Source organism: Camelus ferus, chromosome 25 (genome assembly GCF_009834535.1).
Source record: "Camelus ferus isolate YT-003-E chromosome 25, BCGSAC_Cfer_1.0, whole genome shotgun sequence".
Lineage (NCBI taxonomy): Eukaryota > Metazoa > Chordata > Mammalia > Artiodactyla > Camelidae > Camelus > Camelus ferus.
Genome location: NC_045720.1, coordinates 27,921,176 through 27,942,391, shown reverse-complemented (window position 1 = coordinate 27,942,391; position 21,216 = coordinate 27,921,176). Strand labels below are relative to the sequence as shown.

The window sequence follows — 21,216 nt, the reverse complement described above, 5'->3', positions numbered from 1 at the left end:
TGAAAAGTGCTCAATATTGCTATTATCAGAGAAATGCAAATGAAAACTACAACATGGTACCACCTCACACCAGTTAGAATAGCCACCACTAAGAAGTCCACAAATGATAAATGCTGAAGAGAGTGTGGAGAAAAGGGAACTTTTCTACACTGTTGGTAGGAATGTAGTTTAGTGCAGCCATTATGGAAAACAGTATGGAGATTCCAGAAAAAAACTAAAAATAGACTTACCCCTTTGATCCAGCAATCCCAGTTCTGGTCACATATCTGGGGGGAACTCTAATTTAAAATGATACATGCACCCTAGTGTTCATAGCAGCACTATTTACAATAGCCAAGACATGGAAGCAACCTAAATGTCTCTCAAAAGATAACTGAATAAAGAAGTTGAAATACTACTCAGCCATAAAGAAGAATAAAATAATGCCATTTGCAGCAACATGGATGGACTTGGAGATCGTTATTCTAAGTGAAGTAAGGCAGAAAGAGAAAGAAAAATACCATATGATATACTTATATGTAGAATCTTAAAAAAAAGACAAATGAACTTATTTATAAAACAGAAAAAGACTCACAGACATAGAAAACAAACTTATGATTACTGACGGAAAGCAGAGGTTGGAAGGGATAAATTGGGAGTTGGATATGTGCAGGTACTAACTACTATATATAAAATAGATAAATAACAAGTTTATACTGTATAGCACAGGGAACTATATTCAATATCTTGTAATGAATATCTTGTAACTTACAATTGTCACGATACCATGTACACATACACACCATATGCAGAGAGAGCTGATGGCTACTCTGAAGCTTTATTAAGTTGTACAGTCTTATATAGCAAAGAAGAATGACAAGGGAAATGGTTAACAGGCAGCATCTGGCTCAAGGTCAGAAGACCCTTTATGTTTTGGTAAATCACGTTCGTGTTGGCACCAGTGAGCCTTACAGCTTATCAGGGCGGAGTGTATGAGAAACGGCTGCTTTACAACATTCTTCTTGGACTCAGGTGGCTGTGCCTGTCTTAGGTTGCCCCCCTCTGGGGATCTTACCCGTCCTTGGCTAACCAGGCTTCTCACCTCTGAGTCTGCAGCTTTTTATAACTTGTTTACCGTTCTGGCCCAAGTCTCGTTCCTTGGTTCCTACAGTCGGGAGCCAACAATAATGAAAAGGAATATGAAAAGAAATATATGAATGTATATGTATGAGTGAAACATTATGTTGTACACCAGAAATTGACGCAACATTGTAAACTGACTATACTTCAATAAAAAAAAGAGAGAGAGAGAGAGAAATGAGCACCTATTTCACTCTCAAAAGTGTACTCTTGTGGAGGATGAATTACATGAGCTCCTGATTCTCCTTGGAGGGTTTCTGTGTGATACTTAATGAAAACACTGCATTGTGTTTAGACTTATGGAAAGTTCCCCATGGAACTATATTGTAGCAAATACCACTTCAGTTACTTAGCCTAAAATATTCATTGAGTATATGTTTTACTTATAACACTAGTTTATATGGAGAAATACAAGACAGTAGAAGATGCACTGTGCCTGAAAAACTGAATTCTGCTAACAACCCGAATGAGCAAAAATGGATTCTTTTCTAGAGCTTCCAAAAAGGAGCTCAGCCAGCAGCTTGATTTCAGACCAGTGAGGCATCATCTACCAGACTTCTGACCTACAGAACTGTAAGACAATAAACCGGTGTTGTTTTAAACTACTATATTTGTGGTAATTTGTTATGGCAGCAATAGAAAACTGATACATATTCCCCAGTGTGAATCTGCCATCTTTCATTTGACATTCTATTAGTGATGGACAATCTAGGCTATGTGAAAACTCCTTATTACTACGATGAATCAGTGACCATCCTTGTAATAAGTCTCCTTATGGACCTATGCTAGACTTTCTCTGCAGTGTGTATATCTAGATGTAGAATTAATGAGACATAGGGTATGTATATTTTATTTTCTGGTTCTGTTCTCAAGAATGGTTCTGCCCCTACTTCTACCTGCAGTGCTTGAAGGTTTGTGATTCCCCATATCATTACTAATATTTAATACTATTCAGACTTTTGCATTGACATTACTATGAATTATTTATTTATATCATTGATCCATTTGAAAAAAATTTGCTTCCCATCATTTTTGTCTATGGTATCTTTGTTGAACAGACATTCCTTTTTTTTTTTTTTTTTTTTACTTTGTTGTTATTTTTTTGAGGGGGGGTTACGTTTATTTATTTATTTTTGGAGAAGGTACTGGGGATGGAACCCAGGACCTCATGCATGCTTAACATGCTCTCTACCACTTGAGCTATCCCCTCTCTCGAGAATTCTTATCTTGATGTAGTAAAATGTACTACTTAAAAAAAAAAACTTATAGTTTCTCATCTTCTGGTCACAATAAAAAAGTAAGACCTCACTCATTTGATACCCTATAAATACACTTTTTTTTTTACACTTTCTACTATTAGCTTTTAGTTCTACCTTTCTCATATACATCTTTAATTAACCTGGAGTTCACTTGTGGATATGGTGAAGTATGAATTCAAGTTTATTTTCCCCATATAATGAGTCAGTGTTCTCAGTGGCAGATATTATGCAATCCATTCGTACACCACTGGTTTTTGGTGCCTCTTCTGTTTCTAAAGTGTTCCTAAATATAGTTGGAATATTTTTGAGTTCTCTATTCTGTCCTATTGGTCTGTTTATCTATCCTATGACAGTACCACACTGTATTTTTTAAAACATTCTTTGACATTTTTTACATGGATGATTATGTCACCTGTGAAAAAAACAGCTTTATTTCTTACTTTTCAATTTGAAGCCATTTATTTCCATCTTTTGTACCATTTGGCTAGTGCCTTCACTATAATATTAAATAGAGGGGGTCAGAATGACATCTTTGTCTTATTGTCAGTCTTAAGGTGAATGTTTTGAGTTTTTCACAATCAAATGTGTTGTTAATTGTAGGTATTTCATAGATGTCCTTTATGGAGTTGAGGAAATTCTATTACTAGTTTACTAAGAATTTTTAAAAAATTATGAATGGCTGTGGAATTTTGTCAGTTGCTTTTTTCTTGCCTCTGTGAGATAATAATATGATTTTTCTTCTTTGGCCTGTTTGTAGAATGAAATAACACTGATTGTTTTCAAATGTTGTACCAACCTTGCATTCCTGGAATACTCCGTTTGGTCATAATGATTATTATTCTATTTATATATTGCTGGCTTGATTTACTGATATTTTGTTAGAGAATTTTTAATTATATTCATGAAGTTTATTGGTGTGTTGTGTTCTTGGTTTTGGTATCAGGGGAACACTGGCCTCATAAGATGAGTTAAGAAGTGCTTTTCTATCTTCAGTTTTCTGTAAGTTTGTATAGAAAGAACTTTGTGTAGAGTTTGTGTAGAATTGTCATTATTTCTTTAAATGTTTGGTAGAATTTGTCTCTGACGCAAGACCCTGGAGTTTTCTTGTGGCTAAGGTTTTAAAACTATGAATTCAGTATCTGCAGTAAGTATAGAACTGTTCAGGTTCTATTTATTCTTGAGCGTGTGGATAGTTTTACAGTTTGGTTTTACAAGCCATGGAAGCTGTATTCATTATGGGATTGTCTCACTAATCATTTGAGTCATTCTATCTTCTTTTAAAATACTGTAGACAGAATTAAGACATTTTGATAGGATACTCCATTCCAATTTAACTTTTCCGTGTTCCATACTGGTCTGTTCCTTAGAACTGTGTTTTATTCCAATTTCAGCTCACCTTTATATCTGCTGGTATCTTTGGGCTAATTTCAGTGACCACTCCTTTGTGTCTGTGGCTGGATTTGGTGACTTTACTTTTTGTGTAGTGACACTCAATCATAATTACTTTCCCTTATAGAAGTTTTGCCTTTTCTTTTTCTGTTTTCTTGTTTTGTTCTTATTTGAAGTCTAGGGAAGTTATTACTCCTTCCTTTCGAGTATGACTTGACTATATTAGTCTCTTTTGAAGCAGGAGCTTTTCAGTCATACTTCAAATATTATAAGCCAGTATCCATTCTAATCAGACTCTACTTATTACTTACTATTTCTTGAAAGTATCTATAGATTCATTTTAAACAAGTTTCTTTTGAGTGCCTTTTATTCACTTGTAAAATATAGTTGTATTTTGGTTTCAATAATTATATCAAGGATAGTGCTTTAGTAGTAAAGTTAGAAGGAAAGGAAAGCCAGAAAGACATTAAGATGGGGTAATTTGTTAGCCAATGGTGGTGGTTTTGTTAGCCAGCAGCATTTTTTTCTGAGCTGTTATGAGAAAATGATTGGTTAACACCAAAATGACCATTTTTGAGACTTTTCTTTATTCCAACAATAATGTGTATCTTAGATGTCTCAAGTCATTCATACATTAAATACATAAAATTGAATAAATTTTAAAAATTTTAAATTAATATTAGCATAAATGTTCATAATAATCCCTTTTCATAGTTTTTTTAAACAGCTATGTTGGCAGTAGAAGTGTGAGTCTGCACAGTGAACTATGAGAGTATATTGCTGCTAGTGTGGCTCTTATGGCAAGATTAATGTTACATATTTACTTCTCAGGGCTCTCACAGCCTCTCCCCTTTTTGGCTCTCCTCATAGACATCAAGTGAATCTGTTCTGATATTGGTCATGGATATAATAGATAGGGGGTTCAAAAGTGGGCTGCCATATTGAGGTGGGCAAGAATGAGGGTTGCTGAGTGCAGAAGTGTTTTTTAGATCTTTTAATAAAGTGCCTAAAGTGGTAATCAATGAACCTGCTTTGAGGTAAATGCCTACTTCCATTTTTTCACTATATATTTTCATCTCTTATAGCTGATGTGATAAGATAGACCTGAGATAAAACAGTCGCAAAGTACCCTTGGGCAGATCAAAGGGGAAGAAGGGTGAGACTAAGGAGCCAGCCATTAGATTTGTCCTAAGGCGCATATAAAGTCTAGCATGCCTCACTAGAGTTAAGAAATAGGGAGTTGGAGTCAAAGCTTTAAATAAAGATAAAGATCCATTTTCCTATTTGATATCTGTAATTGTTCAAAGATTCAGGCATCTAAATTTATCAATCCATAATAGTATGAATAAGAGTAGTCAGCATCATGGTGGAGTGCTTGAATTCTTTTATACTCATTTACACCGAAACGTTCATATTTTCTGCCTTCCTGCATTTCACTCAAACAATTCCTGTTCTAGTTAGTTATACGTAGGGCCTACCTATTTTTACCTACTCAAGAAGATTGCTCCTGCGATTCCCTGAAACTGAAAAGTGTGGGATTGGATGGGGAATATTTAAACATTTATAAAAATAAGTGATTATGGTTCAAATTTTCAAGCTGAATGAAAATGGAAAGGTGAATAACTTGAATCACTTCTGCAATTTAAAATTTTATTTTATATTAGGAGCATGACTACTGCTTATTTGTTTTAAAATAGAAATACTGCTTGCAGAAAGTAAATTTTCTTGTCTTTTATTATGTGTCTATTATAAGAGGCAGCTTAGATTAGAGCAGTGGTTCTCAAAGTTTTGGTCTTAGGATCTCTTACCAATCTTAAAAATGATTGAAGATCTCAAAGAGCTTTTGTTTTGTTTTGGTTTGATTTTGGGGGGTGGGGTGGTAATTAGATTTATTTATTTATTTACTCTTTGAGGAGATAGTGGGGATTGAACCCAGGACCTCCTGCATGATAAACATGCACTCTACCAGCTAAGCTATACCCTCCCCAAAGAGCTTTTGTTTATATGGAATATCTTTATTGATATTTCTCACATTAGAAATAAAAACTGAGAAAAAATTTAAAATATATCTTTGTTAATTAATTTAAAAATAATAATAAACCCATTGCATGTTAAGTAGCCATATGGAGTAGACAGAATTCTGAGTTGACCTGTAATGAATTTTACCCATCCTTTGGGAATGGATGAAACTTGTGACTTGCTTCTAGCTAATAGAGTATGGCAAAGATAATAGAATTGTCACTTCTGTGATTACGTTACATTATGTGAGACTATGTCTTACACTGAAGTAAGAGATTCTTCTGCTGGCTTTCAAGAAGTAAGCCACCATGTTGTGAAAGGTCTTCGAAGGGGTCACTTGGCAGGGATCTGTGGAGGAGTATGTAGGAGCTAAGAGCATCCCTTGGCTGACAGCTAGCAAGAAAATGGACCTCATTCTTAGAGCCACAAGAAACTGAATTCTGCCAACAATCATGTGAGCTTGGAAACAGACCCTGAGCTTCAGAAAGAAACATGGCTGGCTAACACCTTGCTTCCACCTGTTAAACCTTGCTTGAACTCCTGACCTATAGAAACTGTAAGATAATAAATGTTTTGTTAAGCCACCACCAAGATTGTGGTGATGCCTGTTGTAGCAGAAAACAAATATTTTAATATTTTAAATAAAAATTTAAATAAAAACTAATATTTCAAAAAGAAAAATTTAGTGAGAAAATTGGCATTATTTTTTATTTTTGCAAATCCCTTTAATGTCTAATTTGGTGGAAGATGGCTAGGTTCTTTTATTTCCTTGTGTACTTATTATCTTGAGATGTCACACAAAATGTAGCCTCTGAAAAACTCTGCTGTACATCCATGAGAGAATGAAGTCCAAGAGGCAAATAACATTTTATTATATTATTATGAATAGAGTTTGACCCTGCAGATTCTCCTTAAGAGTCTTGGGAACCCATCAGAGGTCAGTGGACTATACTTTTGAAAACTGCTAGGTTAGAGATTGAATTTTTAGTAGTCTCCTGCTTCATCACCAGTAGAGTATTTAATTGTATATAGACAAGATTATATAAGATAACCTAAACTGTACGAAAAATCATGTAGAGAATCAAAATTGTTATTTCCTATAATCACCTATTTTTATTTCTGTGATATATACCCGAGAGATGCTTGTTTGTATTGTTTGACACAGTTGGAAGTTTTGACGTATGATTTGGAGCTCTTGTCTGGGAAGGTCTTTCAAGGTTGGTTTGAAGGTTATTGGTGGAACAGCTCTCACTGTGCTTACCTAATTACACAGTGCTTGAACTGGAAAATTAAACTTAAGGGTGACCTCCCCCTCTCTACTGATTCAGCCCCCTTCCATTTTTTTCTTTTCAATTCTTCTTTCTTTTATTATATTTCCTCCTGAGCATTTTTTTGTTTGTCTATTTCTTAGATATTAGTTCTCAACTTATTTTTTCTCAGTAATATTTTCAAATTCTTATTGAGTTTTCTATTTATCAGATCTTTAAATCTACTTTAGTCTTCCTTTTCTCTGTGTGAGAATTGATTTGTGTTGATAAAGCAGTATTGACAAATTTTAGTTACATCTCCCAGAAAAAGTTTATATTTTTTTCATACAAACAGGGCTGCAAGACTATAGAATATATGGACTCAAAATTGTTGTGTTGTAAAATAGCCTTTTCACTTCTGTAGTATATATCTGAAATTTATTTATATATAAATTATTTGACATGGTTGAAAGTTTTGAGGTTGACTTAAAATCCCTGCCTGGAAAGTGGTAAGAAACCTAGTTCTTCTGGGTGACTTTGCTTAATAAGAATTAGAGTCATGTATGTGGGGAGGATTATGAAAAGTTGTTTTTTTATTGCAATATTTCACCCTTCTGCCTAAGTATATTTGGATCTAGTGCTTCAGTGCATCTTTGTGTTTTATTATCACGCAAAATGTCAGATTTGTGAGTTATGTTTACGTTCAAGGCCTACATTGTTCTTTTTTTGTGTGTGTGTTTTCAGATCCTTTCTTTTCACATTCTGGGAACACTGATAAACTGTAAAACTAGCTTACATTTGAAATAAGAGCATCCATGAGGAGTTTCTGAATGACGAAGACATGGTGGTACTTTACAGAGCACTGGACTGTAATATGTGGATGCTCATTCTAACTTTGTCACCAACCACTTGGATGAAAAAAATGCATCTTTCTTTCTGTAAAACGAGGGAGTTCAGGATTCTATTTTAAATGTGATACAGTATCATTGTAGGGTTTAAACTTGGAAGTAACATGATATTATTTATGTTTTCGTATGATCATTATGTGATGTGAAGAATGGTTTGTAGGGGACAAGAATGATGCAGAGAATAGTTAGGAGGCTGTTGAAGTAGTCTAGGAGAGGAGGTGGTGGCTTGAACTAGAATTATAGAAACAAGATGGAAGTGTTGATGAGTTTGTGTTCTGTTTTGAAGATTGAATTGACAGAACCTACTATTGATAGATTGAATAGAATATATGTGGTGGAGTGTGAGAGAGAGCGAGATCAAGGATAACGCCTAGACAAGCCATGGTGTTGTTTCAAGATAGGAAAAAGTGAGGAATTATGTTTGGCCCCCATTATGTTTGAGATGACCCTTTGACTTCTATTTAGGAATGTCAAGTTGACGGACATATGAGTCTGGAGTTCTAGGACATGAGTTTGAAGTTCTAGGGAAAGATAAGAGCAAAGGTATAACATAGAAAAGCCATGGGATCTAAGTCATTTAGGAAGAGCATGCAGATTAAAGATCAGAAGAGACCTACAACATAGCCACAGTAGAGCCTTGGACATTACCAACATCTAAAGATCAAGAAGAGGAGTCAGAGCCAGCAAAAGACACTGAGCAAGAGGAAAATCAGGAGAATATGTCTCAGAAACAAAGTGTGAAGGTTGTTTACGAGCCGTGTACAGCATAGCAGCAGTGTCAAAAGTTAGAGGGAAGTTGTGTTAAGAAAAGAGAATTATCTTTGAACTTGGCAACAAGGAAGTTACTGGTGAGAGCACTCTCAATGGATATTAGAGATGGAAACTCTATTGTTACAGACTGAGAAGATAATGTGAAATGAGGAGGTAAATATAGCAACTACAGACAACTTCAAAAAATTTTGCTGTGAAGAGGGCCATTAAAATGGGAAAGTACCTAGAAGGGAATATGGGATTAAGCGAGCTTCTTTTAGGATAGGAAATAATACAGTAATCAAATCAGTGGTGACTTGACTCACACATAAAATAAATGTTTTATTATTTATGTAATGATAAATTATCATTTATCATTACAAATATCATTAAAACCATGAGTCTTCTAAAATAAAATCAATAATGAATAAACTACTATAGGAAGGAACTAGTAGGAAAAAGGGAAGCTAGATCGAAAATTGCTAAAATAGGTCTTATTTACATTATACTTGCCTTTTTGTTCTACTTTCAAATTCGGTGCTTCATCACCTTCATTCGTAAGCAGCTCTGGGTTCTCTGACTAATCTTGATCTCTGTCTGTTTCTAAGGGCCAGGCATGTCTAGCTGGACTTTTTAGTTGGTAGAATTGTATCAAAATACATGTGGATTTGCATTTATTTGCATAAGGTCTCCTGCTTCGGCTGAACCAAGACTAAATTTTCTTTGCTTATCTTTCACCAAGGGAGGAAAGGGGTTTTATGAGGGGCTTAAAGGATGTCTGCTCCCAATCCATTTCCATAGGTTAGGTCTGGGTCCTGTAGAGTGAGAGACTTCCGGTAAATGAGTGGTTTTCAGTAGAATTGTTTTGAAGCACATGGTCACAAATGGCAAATCTTCAAATTCCAGATGACAGAATATATAATACAGAGTTGACCATACCATTCTTCTTAAAACATTGTCTTTTATTGGCTTAGAGGCCACCCCACTCTCCTGATTTCCTCCTTCCTCTGTGGCTTCTCCTCTTCATTAAGCTGCTGCTTTATCTGATGACGACGTGGAGCTTAGTTCCCTGGTGCACTGTCTTAGACCTTTTTTTCTTTTCCCTTTTGAACTTTCTGGGTGATCTCATCTACTCGCTTGGTGGAAATCATTACTAACATGCTGATGCTTCCTGAATTTATATCTTCAGCTGAGAACTCTTTTCTGAACCCCAGAGTGACACATCCAGTTGCTTACGTATCTGTCTTTCTAGCTATCTTACGTGCTCTTTAAATTCAACAACTCATCATCTTCCCCTTCCTTTTCCCTCAGTCTGCTCCTCCTTTGGCATTCTCTTTCTCAGCAAATTTTAAGACTGTCTGCTTAGAAATCTGAGAGTCATTTTTGACCTTTGAAGGTCTCATGACCTTCATACACCACCTCCCACCCCTGTGGCAAATCAGTCATTGTGTCCTTTGATTCAACATCTCCCTTTTTAGTCTTTCTCTGTCTCCATTTTACTGTGATCATTTTAATCCAAGCCAGCTAATATCTTGCTTTGACTACTGTATCAGCTTTCTAATCTATCTCCTTGCATCCACATGTGGTGAGATAATATTTTGGTGTATTTATGATGTCTGTACTCCCCACTTGCTCATGATGTAATGAGTAGAAATAAATTGCATGAGAGAAGGAAATTGTGGATGGGAACTCTTGGAAGCCAGTATTATTGCATAGTATCATTTCTTCCCATATTTTGCTAAAACACATTTATAGTTGTGTCAATGACTATCATTTTTAATGTTCATACAATGACAATGTGCAGTCAGTGCTTCTTTCCTGAAGAATCTGTGGATACTTGGAATTTACTAAGTATCAGCAATGCCTTGTGGAGGCAGTTTGCAAACTTAGGTTGAGTGCTTGGAGTCTCAAGGCTATAAACATTCCTTCTACTGTGGCTCCCAGTCAGTGTAGTTGTTAGAGATAGAGTTGGAGCTTATTCATATGGGTACAGCTCCCTGAAATTGTAGTATTGCTTCCAGTTGTTCTCTTGATGATTATCAAGGGATATATACTCGGAACTAGCATTTCTAACACTGAAGGGATTTACCAGATTGTGTTTTCAGAGATCTTGGTTCTCTTTCCTCTAACAGATAAAATCTCTAGGTGTCAGAGCAGATAATCACTCTGGATATTTTCCTTCTGGAGTTTAAATCTAGGATTGGTTCTCTACAGCCTGACTCCTGAATCCGATAGGAAAGATATTCCTGCTGCTGCCAGCTTGTAGGTATGTGGACTGCTCTGGTAAGAGCTGCTCTGGCACTGGACTACTGAAGCAACCCTGTAATACTTGATAATGCAGCTTGATTCAAAGCACAGTGCGATTAGCCCTCATATATCTGGCCCTGAAAGAGGAGGCAGGGAGATGATAATGATGGTGGAGTTTTATACATTTGTGGAGGCTTTTACTGTGTTTCTCCTTTCCTTTCTGAATAAGATGGTAGAAACTGTTGAGTCTCTTCTGCAGCAATGGTCAAAGCCAGGGAGATAGATACAGAGTTAAAGCCCCAGAAAATACTACAGAATTTTTTTGTACATCGAAAAACAGCTGAGGACCAACACTTTCAAAAAACTTATTATGAAAACTGCTGTAGGTATTTTGAACTAAGCTGCTTTCCATTTTGATCTGAAATCTTTAGATTTGTAGTGTACTTATTTAGATCTGGGCTGTTCTTCCTCTCTTTCGTCCCTGATGTACTGTATGGTCCATTCTAAGTTGGAGCACAGGCCAATTTACATTTATTGCATGTCTTTCCTCTCCTTTTGTTAGAACTTTCATCATCTGCCTTTTATTTCTTTGCTTATTTGTTATTCCTGAGGTGAATGGTTTTATGGTCTTGCCTCAGGGACATATTTACAACGCAAGACTTTAATTTGCAAAACATATGAATACACTTTGTTCTCTGGACCTTCTTTCTTATAAGCCTTAGATTTTTATGAGATGCTTCAGGAAGTCAATGGAACAAGAATAATGCAATAGAAGAGATAGTGCAGTTGTTTTAATTATGTAGATAGAACTACAGATCTATATTTTAAAATGAAAAATTCCTTTAGCATTTCAGGGATTTTTTTGTTATGGATTATATATATTATATAACATATGGTTTCACTTAATGACTAGCAAAGTTTGGATGTTTGCATGTGTAGAGCATTTTAATAGAAACACTTTGGTGCTCTTAAAAATTCAAAATAAACCCGACATCTTTAAAACTGTAAAATTTAAATATGCCATGAATGAATGTTCCTTAAGTAAGACACTTGTGTTGTTATTAATTTAGAGGAATGTAATTCCCTAGTTTTTATTCTTTCATTAAATTTTTGAGTTTGTATTAAATTTCCTAAGATATTTAGCTTATAGCCACTAGGCATTTGCAAACCAAGATTCTTAAACAACTTTAAGACTTAATATTTCAAATGTTTTTGAGGATGATGTGAAGAAGTTAGTGCCAAGTTTTGTTTTCGCACCTCATTTGGAGGTTTCATACTACTAGTTAAACGATTTGGATTATTAGAGAAATTTAGGGGCTTATTGATAAAGAAGAGGACAGATACCATTGCTAATGGGTATAGCCAATCCTGTGAAAACTAATAATCTAGTATTTGATTTACTTGAGCATTGCTAAGCAAAAGTTTATGGGCTAACATCATACTTAATATATTACAGTTAATGATTTCATTGTAATTGTAGACTTCTCCACATTGCATTATGTAGATTAAATTTTGGGCTGTTCTAGTGGATAGTGTACCAAAAAGTATAAAGGAGAAAAGATTTTGTAACGTTTTCAGCCAGAGATAATCAATATCGACATTTTAGTGTTAATTCTCCTAGTGCTCTCTCAGAGTTTGAACATTTTAAAGGTTTTTGCTACATATTACTAAATATTTCTCAGAAAGGTTCTACCAGTGTGCACTCCCGCCAATAAGTATGGTTTAAGAGTGCCCATTCTCTGACCTTCTGGCCAATACTTTGCCAATTTAGAAGGCAAAATAAATTGTTATCATTTTTACTTGAGATTTTTGATAACTTTTAGGTTGAACTTTTTCAAGTTTTCAAGCTAAAAAGTTTGACTTTTTAGCTATCATTTTTAATGAAATTGCCTTTGCTGCTTAAGTTTCTTACCATCTTCTGTGGGAACTCTAGTTAGCATTGTCATTTCCAGTGAAGAACTAAAGATTCTAATGGAATGGCCATAGTAGAGAAACAGTTACTACCAGCCACACCATTTGTGAGAGTTAATGCTCTCTGCAGGCCCCAGTGTAAGTCTGGAGCTGACCTTACTTGAAGGACATTCTGAATTTATCTGATTTTCTCAGAAAGGGGTAAGCATAAAAACATTGCATCCCTTCAGCATCTAGCAAACAGAGGTATAGAACCTTGCACAAAGAAATTCTAAAAATATTTTTGCGTGAATAATTATGATAAATAAAAGATACTTAACATTATTGTTAGAATCTTGGTTCCAGTAATTTGATTCCTTAGATAGGTCATAGTGAAGTTACGTCCAAGTACAATGTACTTTAGAGTTTATAAATACATTTATATATACATTACATGTTTTAATATAATAATTACCATATGAAGTAAGTGATGTAGCTTATTTTACATTTGAAGAAACCATAACTCAGATATATAAAGTAAACATCCTGAAGTTTTTATGGCTAGTTAGGGTTGGAGTCAGTACTTAAATCTAGGCCGTTTGACTCCAAATGCCATGTTCTTTCTGTCTTCATCTAAGCCTCTGATATCTATGTTACTTGTGAGCCTTCCATATATAGAAAATTTAAAACAACTAAGAGCTATAGACGTTCTTTATAATATTTAGGATATTTATTACAAATTACAAAGTCCATTCAAAGTACAATGTTTGATTATAATTATTGGTTCTTCTTATATTTATGAACCTTATAACATGATGTGGTAGGCTAAAACAAACACGGAAACCAAGAACTGAATTAAGCCCTGAGCAGTCTCCTATCCTAGTTATGAGATATGATTACTTTCTACTAGGCACTGTGGTAGACAAAACAAGTGTGGGCCTTAATCTCATGAAACTGAGGGTGAAAGACATAAACATTTTTTTCAAGTAAATATATAGCTATATTTTTATCAAATGCTGTGAAGAAAAAGTACAGGGTACAGTGAGAGTGCATAAGAGGGGACCTAATCCAGGTCAAAGAAAGTCGTCTTGAGAAAGTGGCATTTGAGCCCCTACAGATGAGTAGGAGCAGGAGAGGTGATAATGGGGTGGAAAAGTGGACGAAATCTCTTCTGGGATATGGAGGGAACCGGGAGAAAGCCGACCAATAGTGTGTGTTGTATTGTGACAGCTGGAAAAGAAGGCTCTGAGGAAGGCGTTGCTATATTGTTTACTTCGAAGGCGCCACTTTAAGGCTCATTCCAATAGTGTGTCTATTGCTTAGACCATTTTTGAAACTCTTCCTGTGACCTTGCCTTCAGATCCAACTTTGAAACACGAAAGAAACTTTTTTTTAACCACAGAGAGTGTTTTGCAGTGTAATCACCTTCTTATTTAATAGACTTGCTTTAAAATGGCTTTTGATTATTTAGAAAATTGAATCCACCCACAAGAGGGAATATATATATATATATTATATTATTTAATGTCTAGAGTTAGGAACATGATGAACAATATATGAATAATGCAGATTAGACTTAGCATTACATTTTGCATAGCATGAGGAAATACTTAAAAATGTAAAAATATATGTTTCCACTTAATAGAAATTGACCTTTCATAGATATGAAAATCAGCTTGTAAACAGAGGCTCAAAAATTTGAAGTACCTCAGTTTGCTTCTGTTTGAGTTAAATGGAAGAAACCCATTGAAAGTTACTTGTGAATTAAAAGATCTGAGATGTTTGCTCCACTGAAGTATACTTGATTGGATCACTGGCAGGTAGTTTTCCTATTCATCCGTAGAGACGGATCTATCTACAAATAGATGTGCATGTTTGTGTGTGCGTATGGTGCCCACGTGTGCACATATGCAGAAGATAGAATGATAGGGAAGGAGCCTGTGAAATGAAGTCCAAAGCAAAGACCTTTTTTCAAATACCATATCTTTTACAAGCTATGTGACCTTTAATCCCTTAATACCTCAATTTCTTTTTATCTATAAAACAATAGCACTTACTCACAATGTTTTCTGGATATTAAAAAAATTAATTTAGAAGTACTTTATAAACCCAAAATACTTTATGATTATTATGTGTATATGTATGTTTCATACATAGATTAATGTGTACCTTTAAAAATCTAAAATAATAAATAATAAGCAAAATAGGAGTGCTCTTAGTTGAGGACAAAGCCGTAATTGACGATCATAGTTTATAAAAGAAAGAAATCAGTTGTTTAAAGGTTTATATTATTGCATGTTTACTTTGTATCATTTAAAAGTTTATATTTTTACATCTTTCTTTTGTGTTGTTATTTTGTGACATTCATGTCAAAAAAATTCACCAGTTCTAAGAAAATTTTTTAGTATATTTAAGTGACTATTTATTGATAGTGGTGTGTGTGTGGAAGGAGGGGATATGAGAGGGTTAGGGCTAAAAGTTGAGAGAAGAACGGCTAAAAGGGGTCTGTTAAGAACTGTCTTGATTTAGGAGCAATTAAAGATCAATAAATATATTAGTCATCTCCATAAGTGAGTTAATTTTTAAAATCTGATTTACATACTACTTTTAGAGCATCTTTTGTAGAAAGATGGGTGTCCCTGGACATAGAATATCCTAACATTTTATCTAAACCAGAATTAGTTGTTGAGAATGGATGATGATCTGGGGTACTCTAAAACCCTTGGCGCCTTTAGAAAGTGTCCACCTGAGAAATGCTATGACAACTGTTATTGGAATAAATTAATAATAGTTGAAAAAGCCTCCCTGGCTTTAGTTGTGGTTTTTTAATTTGTGGTAACGTTCATATTTTATGTGTGTTGTTCAAGTGAATTTTAATTGATAAGGTATGACTTTTTCCTAACATTACATAAATAATCATGTAGTCACTATGCACGGCCTTTAGAAAGGGCCCAGACTGAACATGACTCACTTTTCTTTAAAAATAAATAAATGAAGACATTTTAAAATTAAATAAGAGATTAAGACAACTAAGTACATGTTTCCCAGATGTCTCTTTAGCAGCATGACATTACAAATGCAGGCAGTGAAAGCCCTATTGTCTGTCACACTTTGACTGCTTCATGATATCAAAAGAAGGATGTATCACTTATTTTTTTGAGTCTTCTGGTCCTATGCAGCAGCCTGTACACTGAAGAGAACTATATACTCTGTTGCTGGAGTTTTTCATTTTTCAGGCAAGGAGAAAAGGGTTGGGAAACGTATAATTTCTCTCCCTCTTACCCAGTGGTAACATTGAGAAGATACCTTGTCCCATTTTTATTACTTGTGAGATTTTATTGCTGGCAGCCAGATGTGCTGAAACTCCTGACGACAGCATCTATTCATTGCGTGTTTTTAATAGGCTTAGAGAAATATGAGTAGAGTACATGAAAGCAGCTCAGCTTCACACTTCAGCTGGGAATGCCCAAAAAGCTTGCTGCTGTTTAGAATTCTTGCTACAGTCAGGAGAAAGCCGAAAGCCGCACGGGTACTGAATCTTCTACGACTGAATTAGAAGAATAATGACTGTACAATTAACTATCAACCTCTGCTCGTTTAAGCACAGTTTTTACAGAGCTCAGGAGAAATATGGAACTTGATTGGCATGTTTTTATTTGATGGTGCCTGCAAATAGATGACTTTAAAGACAGGTGGTAAGGAAAAATAAGAGAGGAAAAAAAAAAAAAAAAAAAAGAAAGAAAATGCAATTTGAGACATTGCGCCAGGTCTGCAATTCTGTTTTATCTCATTTTCATGGGGTTTTTTCATCCCCACCAAATATTTTACAAAATGAGCTTTTTGGACAAACGCTGAACAATGTAAGGTGAGTAAAGCTAAACTATATTTTCTTTTAGTATTGATATTTGCAGAATAATAATCTTACATATCTGTAAAATTGTTCTGTATTGAAATTAGTATTATAAGGGTGTTGTCTTTTTTTATCATAAATACCAAATTTTATGTAGTATTCTTAATTGATTTTAAGAAGACAAATAAGCTTACTTCAAAGCACAAAAAGCATCTTAAATTTAACTAGCTTGACCTCTGAAACATAATACAGGCTGCTTCATGATTTCATTTTCTAATAAATAAAACTATTAACTTAAAATGATAGATTTTTTTCTTTGTGATCATGGCAGTGATTACATTGCATATATAAGGATGGGGCTGTGTAATCATGTGTGATTCGTTGGAAAATGTGAATTAGCAATCATGCATGCTCTTTGTAAAACATGCGGAAGATGTTTTCTAGGTCTAAGATATTTCTCTATGCAGGGTAGAGAAGTAATCACTTTAAAACAAGCTATATTATGGAACTACTAAAAATGCTTTGTATTAGACTGGCTAGTTTAGAAAGATGCTTTGTTATAAATTCCTATTGCTTTTTCAGCCTGATTTTGTGTGTGTGTGTGTTGAAGGTTGTTAAATTACGGACATATGTTTTAGATGGTTTCTCTGGCTTACACGAAAAGAGATAGCCTATTAAAGAAGGCTTTTAAAATGCAGTTTTATCTGCTAGTTCTTCTCTCATTTAAGTTGTTTGCCTTTTGAGAATTCCTAATGTTAGATCCGTAGTATAGAGAAGACCCCAAAGCTAAATATATGTGGAGAAAGACTGAGAAAGAAATTCTGTGAACATGATATTGCACTGAAACCTTCTGGAAATTGAGAGAGGACTAAGAGTGCATAGAATATTGAATGGTTTTTGCTGGTCTCTTCCTTTTAGGATCTCTGAACAATGTGAGGCAGCCTGTTTTAGAGATTACAAGAATACCGATTACACAGTACGTGTTTTAATGTAGCAAATGAAAAGAAGGCTTTTACAATTTGTTGACATTTAAAATGTTTACTGATGATAAATCTATGACCTTTTCATGGAATATGGAGTAACGTATCTTTTTTTTTTAATAAAAATTCACTTCTTTCCTCATTCAGTTCTATTCAATTAACTAATTTGATTTTTTTACATTTAGTTTTTGGACTAATTTAAAATATGTAACAGTTATGAAATCTATATTTTGAGATATTGGGCTTTTTTAGCTTAGTAATATATCATTTGAGTGTCTATAATTTATGGTAAAAATATCTGTATTGCATTTTACATTTTTAAAAAAGAGGCAATATGGCTTTCTTAAAATTTCTGTGTCCTGAAGCTGTCAGACTTCTAGGATTTGTACTCATCCTTTATACATCTTTTCCTTGTTTCCTTGTTTTTATACATCTTTTCCTTGATTTGTTTCTTTTTTTATACCAAGAACTTATGTGTCTAAAAATATTAATATTAGGACTGGGTGTACATTCACTTTAGCAGTTGTGCTGTTAACAGCATGGTATGGAATTAGTTTTAAAGTAAACATTACTAGTTTTAAAATATGAGACTATTTTTTGAAGGAATTGTGTGCATCCCTACTACTATTCTTTTGCTTGGGTTCAAGTTTCTTTTATTGTTGTCATGCTTAAAATTGCAATGCTCCCAATTATTAAAAACCTGGAATTTTATGTTGCTGCAGTTAAACATTGTGAAGTTTCTAACGCTTCTGTGAGACCAGTCTTATTTAACTTATTTTGATTTTTTTAATCTAAAATTAATGGAAACTACGAATTAACCAATAAAAAATTTATTCTGCTTTAGCAGGAAAAAATCCCCTGCCTTTATATATTTTTGACTTCTTAATCTTCAAAAAACATGACAATTTTTTCACAGGTAGATCTATTATCTTCATAAATATAAACTACTTGATTTACTTTAAAAATCAATCAAAACCAGTTACACAAATAGTTATTTTTTTTAAAGTATGAGAGGTGAAAATAAGTTTATATGAACTTGCAATTAATATCTCCACATATTTTAATGTCTTGAGATTTTATCATTGTTACTTTGTGTTCAGATCAGATACAGTGGTCTTTTAAAATTCATATTCTGCTTACGCATTGAATCAGAAAGTAAGATGTAGACTAAAAAATCATTTTTAAAGAAAACATTATGGAACAAGGATGACCTGAGTATGTCATCAGAAGATGTGCTCTTACAACAGCTTTAAAAATCTTTCTAAATGATTGGGCTTTCAACTTTGTGGACCGGACATCAGTGGTCTTGAGAGTTGAAGCATCAATTATATAACTAACACTCTTGAAAGAACAGTTTTGGTTGCTATGACATGAATAGTAATTGTTTAAGTGGATTAGTTGAAATGGAATATTCAGTTACTGTATTGTGACGTTAAGTATGATCTTTAAAGTGGCAGAAAAATAACATCATAGATATGGACAATTATATTTTATTCTGAATTGCTTTCTTGGAGGAATTACTAGACTAGTACAATGCATCAGTCATAGACAATATACTGTTAAAAGGGGACTATTTCAAATAGTTTTCTTGAGAGTTTTTCTAGGTAACTAATCTTATCCTTAAATCTGCAGCTCAACTTTTGTCAGGTTTTCAGGTGGTAGGGCAGTTTACTTCTATGACATATAAGCAATGAAATGTAAAGAAATAAAATCTCCCATAATAATTCTCTAAAAACATTTCCAGGTTCAACTTGTCAAAAAAGTAAAGATTTTCAATACAACAATAATATTTTATGTATCACAAATCACTTAACTGGAGATAAATATAGCTTATTAAAGTATTTTATTATCTAGTGAATAATTGAAATTTACATAGGAGTGAAAAGCATCAACATTTTAGATGGATATTTTGTTGGAAACCATATAGTGCGATCCTTATGTTCCAAACTGAAAGTTCTTAGTTGATTCTCTTATCATTGTGGTTCTTGAGTATCCTTTTCGTGCATAAAGGAGGTGGCAGGATATCCTGTGTTCTTTTACAGCTAAAATAAATCAACTAAAGGTCTAGCAAGAAAAAAAAAAAATCGATGTCTGCTTCCAAGGTAAATCCACTTGATAGATTTTGATGAAATGCCACTTTAGATTCTTAGTATCAAGTTTTCTTACTGTAAACTCATTTTCCCCCAAATTAAGTTAATCAAGATACAAACATAATTGCTTTTGTCACCAGCAAAAAAGTCCTCAAGTATTATGAAATCTAAATTTTGTGATCTTATCTTTGGAAGCAAACAAAAATACTGAGATGCTAGATGGTATTTAACAGTGTGCACTGCACTGAGGTAATCAGCTGCCTTGAGCAGTATTCAGATGAACATGATAATGATGATTGTCTTTTGTGATAAAATTTGTGGGAAAATGTACTTAATATTCTCTAAATTTTTCTCTTTTCTCAGTTTTAGTAATCTTTCTTGTACAATAAAGAAATCTGTATTTTCCTCCAAACCTTTAATTATTTCTTTGTTACTAAATGTATGACAGTGAATTTGCTATGCAGGCTGGCCACACAGGGGCATAATAGGACTGGAATTTATTCAGAATAGATATTAAAGACAGTCTTCCTTTCCTTTCCATTTTCATGTAATGAGATAGGCAGGCTTTAATATTTAACAGTAAGATTTAAAAGACCTAGGAGAGCAAAGAAGATTTGGATTTGTTGGTGTTTTCAGTTACAAATAAGCTAACCATATGATCTGATTTGCCTGGACTGGTCCCAGTTTATGCCTGCTGTCCCCCACTAATTATTATTAGTACTGCTTTTCTGTCTCAAAAGTGTTATTATTTGACAATAAATTACAGAGCCACTCTTATTGTAAAATTAAAATGTAAATCTGAATTCATAGTGTAAATGGGTTCTTTTCCACTAAAACATTTCTACAGTCTAAAACGTTAATATTATTTTAAATACAACTTGATTTTGCAAAATAAATGTTTATTTCATCTGGTAGTGTTTTTGGTCAGAAGTATTGAGTCTTTTACATAGCATTTACTATTGCTTTGGTTTATAATGAAGCCATCAATTTGTGCTCAGGATTTTTGGCACAGACACCTGTTATTCATCATGGCACATTAACGACTACTTTGACATTGAAAGAACAGCATGCTTACTTTTCATAGTTCTGAGAGTGCAGTCGGTGCAGTGTGCAGTGTTTGGAGTTGGTATGATCACAGCACAATGGATTTTTCATGATAAGAACACACTTCATGAGCAGTCTGTATTCTGAAATATAAAGAACCCAATAGGCTGATATGAACGCATGTACACACACGTGCATATGTTTATGTATATATAAACTCTCCTAAATGTATAATAATAATTATTATAGACATAAAATTTATCTTAACAATTATCTCTTTATATTTCTAATCAGAATGACTTTTGATTCATAGATGTCTATCATTAATATTTCTACCAGAATATTTACTGTAGATCTTAGCTCTGTACCACAGTATCAGTATAGATACTTAATGATAAGGAGATATAGTCTTTAAGCACTGTTT

The 21,216-nt window shown here is 34.0% G+C and overlaps 1 protein-coding gene across 25 annotated transcripts in view; it reads left to right on the top strand.

The window, feature by feature from the left end:
* The window catches only part of RIMS2 (regulating synaptic membrane exocytosis 2), a 489,839-nt gene that overhangs the window by 134,450 nt on the left and 334,173 nt on the right, over positions 1-21,216 (top strand). For 6 of the 25 annotated variants that reach the window (XM_032468067.1, XM_032468070.1, XM_032468064.1 and 3 more), the window contains exon 1: positions 16,572-16,693. The exons of 16 other annotated variants lie outside the window; for them this stretch is intronic. In XM_032468067.1, the coding sequence (XP_032323958.1) occupies positions 16,572-16,693 (122 nt within the window). Of the gene's footprint in view, positions 1-15,487; positions 16,694-21,216 lie in introns of those variants that run through there. 3 more of the 25 variants (XM_032468084.1, XM_006189066.3, XM_014562921.2) reach the window with 3 other exon arrangements.